Source organism: Adiantum capillus-veneris, chromosome 12, assembly GCF_014529385.1.
Source record: "Adiantum capillus-veneris isolate H3 chromosome 12, ASM1452938v2, whole genome shotgun sequence".
NCBI classification, from domain to species: Eukaryota; Viridiplantae; Streptophyta; class Polypodiopsida; order Polypodiales; family Pteridaceae; genus Adiantum; species Adiantum capillus-veneris.
In genome coordinates, this window is record NC_140942.1 from 84,414,966 (window position 1) to 84,428,050 (window position 13,085).

At 48.5% G+C, this 13,085-nt stretch overlaps 1 protein-coding gene across 1 annotated transcript in view; it reads right to left on the bottom strand.

The window, feature by feature from the left end:
- LOC147446059 (uncharacterized) overlaps positions 1–13,085 on the bottom strand; it is a 122,259-nt gene that overhangs the window by 99,202 nt on the left and 9,972 nt on the right. The window contains exon 2 of the mRNA XM_086526154.1: positions 7,513–7,517. Within this exon, the coding sequence (XP_086382280.1) occupies positions 7,513–7,517 (5 nt within the window). The remainder of the gene's footprint in view (positions 1–7,512; positions 7,518–13,085) is intronic.

The following is a 13,085-nucleotide window of genomic DNA, read 5'->3' on the forward strand; positions in this document are numbered from 1 at the left end:
TCATGCGGACAGGTGATCCGTTTTGGACGTTCAAGTACTCCACGAGGAGGTCTTGACTTCCTCTACAAGCTCATCTATGCACATTCACGAACGCACGCCCGACGCGCTCCTCGTTCGTAGACGAAGGCTGCGGCAGACTCATAGTCAGTTCATTTCGGCGAGCGTCGGCTCGGCGCTACACGCGGACGGTATGTCCGAATTGGACATTTAGGTACTCCACGCGGAGACCTCGTCTTCCTCTTCGAGATCAGCCATGCACACTCATGAACGCGCGCCCGTGGCGCTCCTCGTTCTCAACCGACGGGCTGCTGGCAGGTTCAGCCCACCCCGACCCGAGGCGGTCCGGGGTCCATTTCGGCAATTTTCCAAGATAGCCCAAAGTGGCCTGAGAGAGTTCCAATGGGACCTCTCAGATACGCGCTCAAGGCCCGAATGGTCTCGTTCGCTCAACTTGAACATAAAGACGCTTCCGCACTCAACTAAACTTCAACTCCGCGCGGTGCCACCAAGGCTCCCGCGCGCGTCAAGCTAGACGTGATCTCGGGTCGTTTTCTAGACGAGCCCATCAACGAGCCACCAAAGGGACTCAAGTCAGAGGATGCGAGCCTCCCAGCGAGTGAGCTCCAAGTTGCGGGCCCTTGGCCTCTTGGTGAAGGTGTTCATCTTGAGTGTCCCGGGAGTCCCCGTAACACTTGGTATCAGAGCTAAACCCGCGAATTCCAACGGCGGGACATCAAAAGCAAAGTATGCAAAATCTACTGCCAAGAAGATCACAAATGTGCGAGCCAGCGATGCAAACGCACTGGGTCACCAGGAATGTGACCGGGGTTGCAAAGTAAAGCGACTCCAATGGAATGTGGGAAGCCCGGCGGCTGATGCCCAACCGTGGCTCAAGGAATACACAGAAGACATGCCCAACAGGGGTACTTCGAGTCGTCAGGATACGTCGGCTCCAAACTTTCTTCGGCGGGGGCTCTAGGTGAAGAGACCCTCCATGCTAACAAAGAAGCAATCAAGAACAAAGCAGCGGCCAGTCATTGGGCAGCCGCGGGGACACAATGCTAGTGTACCCCCTCAGCTTTCACCTACAATCGGCCTCCAGTTTGATCGGCCCTCAAGATATGCAACTTCTCATCAGTCAGGCTCGTCAGGAGTTGACCAGCACCTTGTGAAGAGGTAAGCGGACCCGGAGTCAATTGTGGCTATCAACCATTGAGCTTCAACCTGGTATTGGTAAGGCTTGGCAGAGCGGCCCAAGGTAAGGGACCGACTCATTCGGATACAGCCTCAGTTGTCAACAAGGGCAGCGAGGTGACTTAGCATTGGCACTTCAAAAGCCTGCGTGGCACAGGCTCAGAGTCATAGTGGCAGTGGCTCAACTTCAGAATGCAGCATATGCGCTTAGACCCCTGTGGCAGGGTCACGGGCAGCGTGACAGGCTGTCCCTTGTTCAGAACATGCAAACCCAGCATCATCGAGCTAAAGGGTACAAGGAATGAAGACGTACAGGGAGTGTGATCCTTGACATGAACATCGACGGCAAGTGCAGTTGTCTACAAGGGCTTTGAGCCCAAATAGCAATCAAGCTTGGACGGCATCTCCAGCTCAAGACATCACAGGTGGAAAGAAAAGCAAAGCGGTTCAGCGGCCAAGGCCTGGGAACCTAGCCGTCATAGCAGCGGAGCTAAGTGTAGCTCTCACCAGAATCACCTGGGCAAGCCCCCGTGAGAAATCGGAACCATAGCACCGTGGATGGAGGGCGTGCTAGGAATACTCCACCCTCATGCATATTTGGGGCGGGAACCTAAAGACTAGCTCGAGGCCGCTTCAAAAGAAGTAGGCACAGGTACAAGGATGCTACCACAAAATGTATCAACCGACAAAGGGCACAACGAAGCCGCGAGCTACAAAGCACCCGGGATGGGACGGGGTTGCTCATCCTTCTAAGTATCTCCTGGATTGTGTTGGGCGCAGTTCAGAGACGCGGTGACTTGACGTAAGACAACACAAAGCAGCCAGCCACCAGCCAGAGTTTATCTTAAGATGACCAAGGCCTGCTTCGGCGCAGACAGAGCAAAGGAGTAGAGCCAAGGCTTCTTCACCGTGAGGGGACAACGAGATGTCACCCCCAGCATGTAGTCCAGTGGGACTCTCTCGAGGTCAGGCTAGATAGCCCCCTCCAACCAGCAGCAACAGCAGTAGCGAGGTAGGAGCCAAGGAAGGCCCTCCTCATCAAAGGCAAAGACAAGCCGGCAAGGTAAGGCCGCGCTAAATCAGCGTGAGGTCGAGAGTACCTCTTGAGGAGAACTCAATCGGCAGGTGAAGGCAAACAGACCGGATCCTAGCCCCAATCATCAGCGGTTGAGCCCGGGGCTTCGGCAAAACACCCGAGAGAGGTTGAGCCCCCTCGAGGCAAAACACCCCAACTCAATCAGACGCAAGCAACAACCAACACAAGCAGACCTTAACAAGCAGGACCGAGTGCCTGCGGACTATCAGGCTACCATAAGAGCCCCTTCAACACACAAGAGACGGGATCTTCACAAGCAGGACATGTGCCTGCAGACCATCAGGCTATGTAAGAGCCCATCAGCAACAGCGAAGCCGGGGACTCGATTTCGACTCGGGTGGACCGCGCACCAGCCAACAACGAAGGCGGGTACCCTGAAGTGGGCAGACCGCACACCAAACCATACAGCAAAGCCGGATGACCCAGAAGTGGTGGACCGAGCACACCCTTGAAGCCGGATGACCCTGAGGTGGTGGACCGAGCACCACAATGAAGCTGGAGGCCTGCGAGCGGGCGGGCCATGCATCTTTTTCCTTAGCACACAGATTCGGGGATAGCCCCCCACAAAGACGGCTCAACGCAAGGGCCACATGAGGACGGACCCCTCTCAAGAAGGCCGGAGGTTGAGTGATGCCTCCCGCAGTGACGGTCTACGAGATAGCACTGCTCATACACGCAAGCCAACATCAGCCCAATCAGAGTGGGCACATCTTCAACAGAAGAAGGCAATCAAGGCTATGTCCACCCCGACGGTGACATAGACCTTCAAGCAAAGACACCTACATTCGGGCTCAGACAAGAGCCCCTCCAAGGTAAAACAAGCAGATATGCCTACATCAGGCTCACAAGGAGCCATACAGGTACCACGAAGAGTACACCTACATTCGGCTCAGACAGGAGCCTCAACAGGTACACATGCATCCAAGCCCAACATTCGGCTCAAGATGGAGCCTCAAAGGGCACACAAGAAAAGGAATGTGGTGCTACCACATCGGGCTCAAGAGGAAGAGCCCCACCATCACCCCTCTTTCTTTCAACCGAGCTTCAACCCTTTATCCAGATCGCAGCGGATCTAAACAAGGGAAAACATGAAGACCCAAGATGAGTGATTCTCAGGTTTGTTTTCGTCGGCCAACGAAGGCAGGTTTGTTAAGAACAAGTCGAAGTTCTTCCAGAACTACACAGATATATGTGAGCACTCAGGCTCAATCAAGCGACAAGCTTCAAGCAGATAACAAGGACCAGAAGCGGATCGGCCAATCTTCTTCTCTACGAGTTACCTACTTCAAGTCTTGCCCTCAAGTTTGCGAGACTCATATCCGAACTTTCAGGTTCAAGCGAGTCCTGAAGTATGCCAAAGCTTCAAGGTATCAATGGGATTGTCCCTCCGGCAGTCTCAGGAAAACCTTGGTTTGTATGCCAAGGAAGATATCAGCTAGGCTTCATCTTTTTGGTCAAGGGACGGACCGGTGCTCAATAAGCCTAAAAGGTACCTTCTGCAACGTACCTTACTTCATCGAGCAGGTAAGCTCACCTTCGTCGCCATCCAGGAAGGAATCAGCACGAAGTCAGACAAATCAGCTTCCAAGAAGCAGTGGGGATCAATGCGACTTGATTCTCACACAAAAAGACGAGAGCTGCATCGTCACTGCAGCTACAGGTAAAATATCCGGAACAGACAGGTTCCTCGGCATGGATCACGCAATCACTTGGTCTATGCCCCCCCAATGTACATACATCTATCATTCAAAGCCCCAGCAAAAGTGCCAAGCGGACTTCGTACCCACAGCTTTTTCTGCATTCAGCAAGCATGGCTGTTTGAGTTAGACATTGCCTCATCGGTAAGACCGCTCATGCAGCCCATTTTGGATTTCGTAGACGCACGTAGCTCTACACCCTCCAAAGCATTAACCAGGGAAATTCCAGCCCTAACAATGCTACTCTCGGGACGAGAGTTTTCTAAGGGGGGGGTGTATGTTGGGCTCCGGTTGGCTCCGGTTGATTCGGAGCTCCCGGGGTGACGGTGGGACGGTGACCACCCGATCTCGGCCAACCGTGGCACGGGCCGCGGGGACGCGCGATGGACCCGGAATGGGGACGACGGACGATGGGACATAGTCCTAACCTATATATTTCTCCTCACCACACCGTCTAGGTACTACGGACGCGTATGGGGGTTTGAGAGCGCCCGGTAACGGGAGTGTCCCCCTCCATTTCATCACATGGAGGTAATCGGGGGAGTCCGCCACGCACCGGGACTCCATGACCCAGTTTCGGGGCCGTCGGCTCATAGTCGGCGGGTCTCTTTCGGCGAGCGTCGGCAAGGCGCCTCATGCGGACAGGTGATCCGTTTTGGACGTTCAAGTACTCCACGCGGAGGTCTTGACTTCCTCTACAAGCTCATCTATGCACATTCACGAACGCGCGCCCGATGCGCTCCTCGTTCGCAGACGAAGGCTGCGGCAGACTCATAGTCGGTTCATTTCGGCCAGCATCGGCTCGGCGCTACACGCGGACGGTATGTCCGAATTGGACGTTTAGGTACTCCACGCGGAGACCTCGTCTTCCTCTTCGAGATCAGCCATGCACACTCATGAACGCGCGCCCGTGGCGCTCCTCGTTCTCAACCGACGGGCTGCTGGCAGGTTCAGCCCACCCCGACCCGAGGCGGTCCGGGGTCCATTTCGGCAATTTTCCAAGATAGCCCAAAGTGGCCTGAGAGAGTTCCAATGGGACCTCTCAGATACGCGCTCAAGGCCCGAATGGTCTCGTTCGCTCAACTTGAACATAAAGACGCTTCCGCACTCAACTAAACTTCAACTCCGCGCGGTGCCACCAAGGCTCCCGCGCGCGTCAAGCTAGACGTGATCTCGGGTCGTTTTCTAGACGAGCCCATCAACGAGCCACCAAAGGGACTCAAGTCAGAGGATGCGAGCCTCCCAGCGAGTGAGCTCCAAGTTGCGGGCCCTTGGCCTATTGGTGAAGGTGTTCATCTTGAGTGTCCCGGGAGTCCCCGTAACATTGAGCTCGTTACTAAAGTAATTCTCTCTCTCTCTCTCTCTCTCTCTCTCTCTCTCTCTCTCTCTCTCTCTCTCTCTCTCTCTCTCACAGACACACACACACACACACACACACAACAAGACTAAAAGATAACTCTCCACAACTCTGAAAAAAGTAAAAAATGTTTTTATATATATATATATATATATATATATAGTTATTTACTTATTCATAAACTCACAATTGTGACTGATTGTTTAGAATGTCACCAAGAAATATACAAATCAATCTCAAGCTCATGCCGAGCCTTGTTTCAAATATCTTTTTTTTTTCCCGGTGTCGCCACCAAATGGTGGAGGTTGAGATTATATTAATAGTAACACCATACAATCTCTCCAAGCTCAAAATGAGCCAAAGAGAGTCGAAAAGAATAACCAAAGGTTACAGCTAGTTCCACGCTTATCCAATAGATACTAACAAACCATACTTAGCATCAATACTTAAGATTTCCGAAGACCTTTCATGGATTTCCACCCCAATAAAAGGGCAACCTCAAGATGCAGCAACTCAGAAAACTACTATATATTGGCTAAACGGGGAGCCACCCACCGGAAGAGACAAAACAACCCAGCATAACAATGCATCAAGAAAGGACAAACTGCAGCAGAAGGGGGGGAGTCTGGAAACTCCGTCACCTACATGTTCCGAAAAGCACCACCCACAACGCAGAACCCGCGACCGATACAAGCTGCCACCAAGATCGGGCATCGTCGCTGAAGGGGTCGAAGGAACAAGATAAAAAAGGAGACCCATGGGAAGAGAGCGCAGAACCACTAAAGCCAAGATCCACCAACAAAACCTTCGATGAAGCAGTAGGCTTTTAATGGGGAGCCAAGCCCCAACACATGGACCCTTACTGCCACAACGATGCTAACCGATTTCCACCCGAGAGGAAACCCGTGAGGGAGAACTCCAAGCCCAGTCTCCAAAACTGAAGACGAGCAACATGTAGACTCACAGCCGCCTTTTATGCTCTTCACAGAGCCATTAGGGACAACCTTCAACTGTTCCAAAAAGAAAGGGAGCCGGCAATGGGAGAATTAGGAAGTGAGGTCAAGAGCAACCCGGTACCTCACCACAGAGTCACCGCACTCTACAAGATCCTTGCCATCAAACTCTAGCAGACAGCGTCGCCGCCCATCCTGCCGCAAAAAACCATCCATGAGACCCACCCAGCTCCATGGCCTCGTGCTTTTTGTAAGAGCACAAGGGGACCGTTTCATGCTCACACGGTTGGTTAGATAGGGCCCCCTTCTTGTTTCTCTTCTATGTTGAGGAGATGAACAGATTTTTGACTTCATAGGAGGTTATTCTGCAAGGACTGCATTTGCTTGTTAGGGGAGAGGAGCTCTTGGATGCTGAGTTTGCAGATGACTCACATACGAAAGGGTATCAGAGTGAACAGTAGGAGGATTAAATAGTATTGCATCCTCCTGAGCCAAATGAACCAAAGGATAGCACCCCTCCATATCGTCCAAGTGGGAATATCCACCCCTTTACAGTTCCCAAGCAACAAGTCATTGACACCCACTGAGTGTGAGTTGATTTCCATAACACATAGGATATAGGGTTGGAGAATCTTGGTAGAATCTATACAGAGTACAATTGAAGGGTGTTTTCAACTTGACTTTGGCGTCTTGGGAAAATCCCAATTTTCCTAGCTCTTTCACATGTCCAAATCCCAAATCAGTCTCAAGCTCATGCTGAGCCTTATTTCAAGATATCTTTTTTTTTCCAGTACCGCCACCAAATGGAGGAGGTTGAGAATATAATAAAAGTAACACCATACAATCTCTCCAAGCTCAAAATGAGCCAAGGAGAGTCAAAAAGAATTATCAAAGGTTACAACCAGTTTCAGGCTTACCCCTTAGATACTAACAAACCATACTTAGCATCAATACTTAAGGTTTCCATAGACCTTTCATGGACTTCCACCCCAATAAAAGGCCATCCTCAAGATCCAGAAACTTAGAAAAAGACCATATACTTGCTAAACGGGGAGCCACCCACCACAAGACACAGAACAACCCATCATAAGAGTGCATCAAGGACGTATCTTCACGAAAGGGGGGGAGTCTAGAAACTCCATCACCTGCATGTTTCAAAAAGCACCACCCTTGCAAAACCCGCGATCGATACAAGCTGCCACCAAGATTGCACACCGTCGCTGAAGGGGCCAACCGAACAAGACAAAAAGGGAGACACATGGGAAGAGAGCACAGAACCACCGAAGCCAAGATTCACCAAAAAACTGTTTGATGTAGCAACAGGCTTTTAATGGAGCCAAGTCCCAACATATGGATCCTTACTGCCACAGCACTGCCAACTGATTACCACCTGAGAGGAAGCCCACGAGGGAGAACTCCAAGCCTAGTCTCCAAAGCTGAAGACGAGCAACATGTAGGCCCAAATCCTCCTTTTATGCTCTTCCCACAGCCAACAAGAACAACCTCCAATTGCTCCAAAAAGAAAGGGAGCTGGCAATGGGAGAATGAGGAAGCGAGGCCGAGAGTAGCCCGATACCTAACTGTAGAGTCACCGCGCTCCACAGAATCCCTGCCCTCAAAACTCTAGCAGAAAGCGTTGCCACTCACCTTGCCGTAGAACCATCCATGAGCACCTTTCACATGTCCAAATCCCTTGGTGCATTATCAACTAGAGCATATAGCTGTGCTTTATCTTTATTGGGTAGGCCCAATTACATATAACCATGTATGTCCACTGCTTACATCTTTATTGCATCCTCCACTTTTTATTGAGCTTCTTTTTTAGACTTTCTTGAACTCCTTTTTTAGGTATGAAGGTGAAATGGATGTTTGCAACAAGCTATGCGAACTGAGCCTTATAGAAATTAGACCTTGGAGGAAGATGCAACTTAGACAAGACTGATTGTAGCCTACTGACACACCAAGTTGCATCCTGAAGTGCCTCTATTGAGAGTGGTTGATGAGACTGAAATAGATCTCCCCAATAGGAAAAATCTCTCCAAGCTCAAAATGAGCCAAGGAGAGTTAAAAACAATAATCAAAGGTTACAACTAGTTCCAGGTTTATCCACTAAATACTAACAAACCATACTTAGCATCAACACTAAGGTTGCCGAAGTCCTTTCATGGATTGCCACACCAATAAAAGGCCATCCTCAAGATGCAGCAACTCAGAAAACGACCATATATTGGCTAAACGGGGAGCCACCCACCGCAAGAGACAGAACAACCCACCATAACAGTGCATCAAGAAAGGACATCGGAAGGGGGGGAGTCTGGAAACTCCATCACCTGCGTGTTTCAAAAAGCACCACCCCCACAAAACCCACGACCAAAACAAGTTGCCACCAAGATCGGAGATCGTCGCTGAAGGGGTCGCGTGAACAAGACCAAAAGGGAGACGCATGGGAAGAGACCGTAGAACCACCAAAGCCAAGATCCACCAACAAACCCTTTGATGCAGCAGCAAGCTATCAATGGGGAGCCAAGCCCCAACACATGGACCCTTACTACCCACAGGGCTGCCAACTGATTTCCACTCGAGAGGAAGCCCCTGAGGGAGAACTCCAAGACCAGTCTCCGAAGTTGAAGACGAGCAGCATGTAGACCCACAACCACCTTTTATGCTCTTCACATAGCCTGCACGGACAACCTTCAACTGCTCCAAAAAGAAAGGGAGCCGCCAATGGAAGAATGAGGAAGTGAGGTAAAGAGCAGTCCGATACCTCATCCCAGACTACAACATGGCACGTAGAAACCGGCGAAAATACCGATGAAATAAAGTTAATTTCAAAACTAAAAAGCGTTGAAATAGGCCTCGGACGAGACGTCGGTATCGTGACGTCGGTATAAGTACCGGTCTATTATGTGTCAGAATAAATTATGAAATGAGCGTCGAAATATGCAGTGAAATAACAACCAGTAATACTATAGCATATTCCGATGCGTCTACAGAGGTCTATACCGGCGCTTATCCCATACTCTGCACCAATGACCAAACCTGCAATTTTTTTGGGCAGAGAGGGCTGGGAATTGATGCTACATGTACTGCAGTAAAAGAAAACAGCCCTCTGTGCTCAAAGGTAGAGTGCACAAGCAACCGCACTCCACCTACAAGCTGACACTAAAGAGAGAGTGTATGGCAATTAGAAAAATTGTAAGAAAAGCATAACCACAAAATCAAAAGCTTGATCATGGCATAACAGCATAAAGATTTTATAACCATAAATAAAACATGAGTCAAAAATTGCAAAACCATAAACATAACCTGTTTTCCATATCATAACCATTACCATAACTTGCTTGTCATACCATAACCATAACAGCCATACCATCATTGCAAAACCATAACCATAACCATCGCATGATTGCCATACCATCATAGCAAAACCATAACCTTGACTTGACTGCCAAATCTTAACCATAACATCTGTGCCATACCATAAACATAACCATAAACCATAAATATAAGCACTACAAGTCTGTACATATGCAAACAATCATTGAATGATAAGACCCTCATGGTAATGCCTCCCAGTCGACGTCCTCTCCCTCCTCCTGCTTGCAGCAGTTGGGTCAAAAAGGCCACAAGTCCATGCTTGTACCCATACTTCTCCTGTCGGCGTGTCGAGGACGCTTCACAGCAATTTCCTGCAAAATTATGGTTTAATCATTAGATAAATCTTCAAATAACATATATATTTTCAATAATTTTAAGCATACGTAAAATACTTACAAACTCATGTCGAAGCATATCATAGCCTCCACTCCCAAGATATGACGCTCCAGTAGACTCCAAACGTGGTCTGACTGCATCTCTCTGCTGCTGCTGAAATCTCTGAGGATTGTCTTGTGTCTTTCGTGAAATCCTCGCCCACTCCTCTGTGTCCAACCATGCCGGCTTGGGATTGTCGTAATTGTACCTGTCTCTCACCTCTGACCGACGGGGTGACATTGTGGACTTCGCCACGCTCAAAATCCAGGAGTTTGAGACTGGATCATACCCCTCTGCCGGCCTATACTCTCTGTGAATGGCCTTGAAAATCTAATTATTTCTTTCAACATTGAGGTTATCCCAAACCTCCATCAATGACCAAACTGAATCGTACAAATCTGTCGAATTCTCTTTCGCATGGCCTTTTCGACCCTATCCGTCACAATAGTCCCATCCCTGCTCTTGTACACCTTGCTAGGATCATGCTCGTGTGATCCCCAAGGTGTAGGTGGTGTGCTGATCGATAAACTATCTACTGAAGAGAGTGGTGGACGCTCTCTCGATGGTGTGGATGCATCAGTAGAACCGAGCAACCACCCCCTCCAGAACGATGTCTACCTTGTCTCGAGGATGAACCACCCGTCGGTGTAGGGGGCACACGAGTCCCAGAGCGTAGGGGGCACACTAGACTCAGGTGTGGAGCCGCTTGGTGTAGGGACCACACTAGTCCCGGGCATAGGGTCGGCCGTAGTAGGTCTAGAGGGACCTGCTGCCCAAAGGTGTTGTGCCATCGCGATCTGCTCTGGTGTGAACTGAGACAAAAATGAGCACATCTGCTCGGGTGACATGCCGACCGGAGTGACAGGAAAAGTAAAACTAAGAGAAAATGGCTCATCGTCATCGGCCATGGCTAATCATACACAAATAACACCCACAAAATATGTTAGTTTACATAAAAAATTCTTAATCAATACAAATAACAAATCAACAAAACTGCTACACAAATGAATGAATCTAAAGTGTATTGTAGACTAATAAAAAGAGTTTCACAAAAGAGTTCAAAGCAAAAATCATTAGTTAATCTCTCATCCTTATGAGATCTGATGCACCAAAGATGTCTATCTCAATTTGTACTTCTGCATCTTCGTCATCGAACTCTACTTCTTCGTCGCTCTCCGCATCAACTTCAGTATTTGACACCTCATCTCTAGGTTCAGACAATTTCTCATTGGTGACATCCATCTCAAAATCTAAGCTTAAAGTTTCCGTCGGTCCTACGCTTTGTTCATGAATCACCTCTTTGACCTCAATGTCCAATTCTTCACACACTTGCTTGCTACGTGGAGTAACTTGAACGACATAGAGCTAGCAGGGTTTAGACAGATCATTCTCATGATTTTCAGTCCATAGTGGATCGTGTATGAACACAACTTGTTCACAATGCTGTGGAAGTACAAATGTATCCCGCGCATTTGTCCACACCCACCTAGAGTTCACTTGAATCAATCCACTCTTGTCTTTCCGCACAGTTTTATTAGAGACGTTGGTAATAACTTTGAACCACTTGACATCAAAGATAAACATATTAAAATTTCTAAAGCTAATCTTCAAGATGTCTTGGATGTAGCCAATGTATTCAAGCTAACTAGTCTCTGTATTCTCATCCCTGGCACTACTCCTACTTTCCACGAAGCTTGCCCTAATACCATTGTCGAAAGTGACCATTTGTTTGTCGATCTGTTGCACTCTGAAGTGTTTTCCATGTGACCACAAAGCTCCATATTTGTGATACTCAGGAACTCGGCCCACATCCTGTAGGTCATCTCTTTTGGTCTTGCTCTCCCTTTTTCCAGTGATGGTTTTCCATAGGATCTCCCCCACATTTTTGAAGATGTGCATGTGGTCGAGCAAATGATTAATCAGCAGGTCACTCCAGTACGGGAGTTCATGGAAAATAAAAATTCTTTTCATTCCAGGTGACATCCAATCTCCCCTCTCCAGCCACATGTTTTTCCAATCGCTCACTTTCAGTGGATGCATGTCATGTTTGCATATGTTTGGTCCACGTAGCTCATGTCCTTCAGGAAAAAATCTACCATGCTCCTCGTAAATTGTGTTGCTCAAATGCTCAGAGCGGTGGAAGCCATGTTGAGGACCCCATTTTGGACATGCATGATTTCCCGAGTAACTCAAGCCTGAATCATCACAAAATTAAAATATAAAGCGTTGGCATGGCCAGGAATCACATTTGTTTGAGGGTTCTAAAGGCACTTACCTGAGCACTCACTGAAGCCTGGCCAATCGTGCATGGTCCACATGAGAATGCCTTGCACATGTACATTTCGTCGTCCGATTTGTTGGTACATATCAACCACATGGATTCACGTCCACAAGATTTGGAGCTCTTCTATAAGTGGTTCCAGATAGACGTCCATGTTCTTTGCTTTGTACTTTCCTGGGACGATCAATGACAACAACAGATGGCCCTTTTTGATAGCGAGCCATGGTGAAAGATTATAATTAACCAGAAAAATAAGCGACGTGCTCCATGACAAACTCCGTAATCCGAATGGGTTTACTCTGTCCATTGCCAGACCAAAGCGGATACATCGAGGCTCATTCTTAAATGTAGGCCAACTTTCCTCTATGTGCTTCCATACACGAGAGTCAGCAGGTACCCGCATCACATCATCTGTCGATCTAGTATGCCATGTCATCAAAGCGGCTATGGACTTGCACCTGAACATGCTCTTTATTCTTGGAATGATAAGAAAGTGTTGAAGGACCTTTGCAGAGATAAATTTTACTTGCTTGTCCTCCCTGTACCTGTTTGATCCACAATTGGGGCACTGTTCCACGTTTGCATACTCATTGCGAAAAAGTATACAATCATTACGACATGCATGTATTTTGTGATAATGCAAGCCCAAATTAGCAAGAAAATTTTTAGCGGTTAGACGGGTAGGGGGCATGTGATTCCCTTCTAGCAAGATTTGCTCATGAGCAACTTGTCGTTACATGAACAATTCAACCCC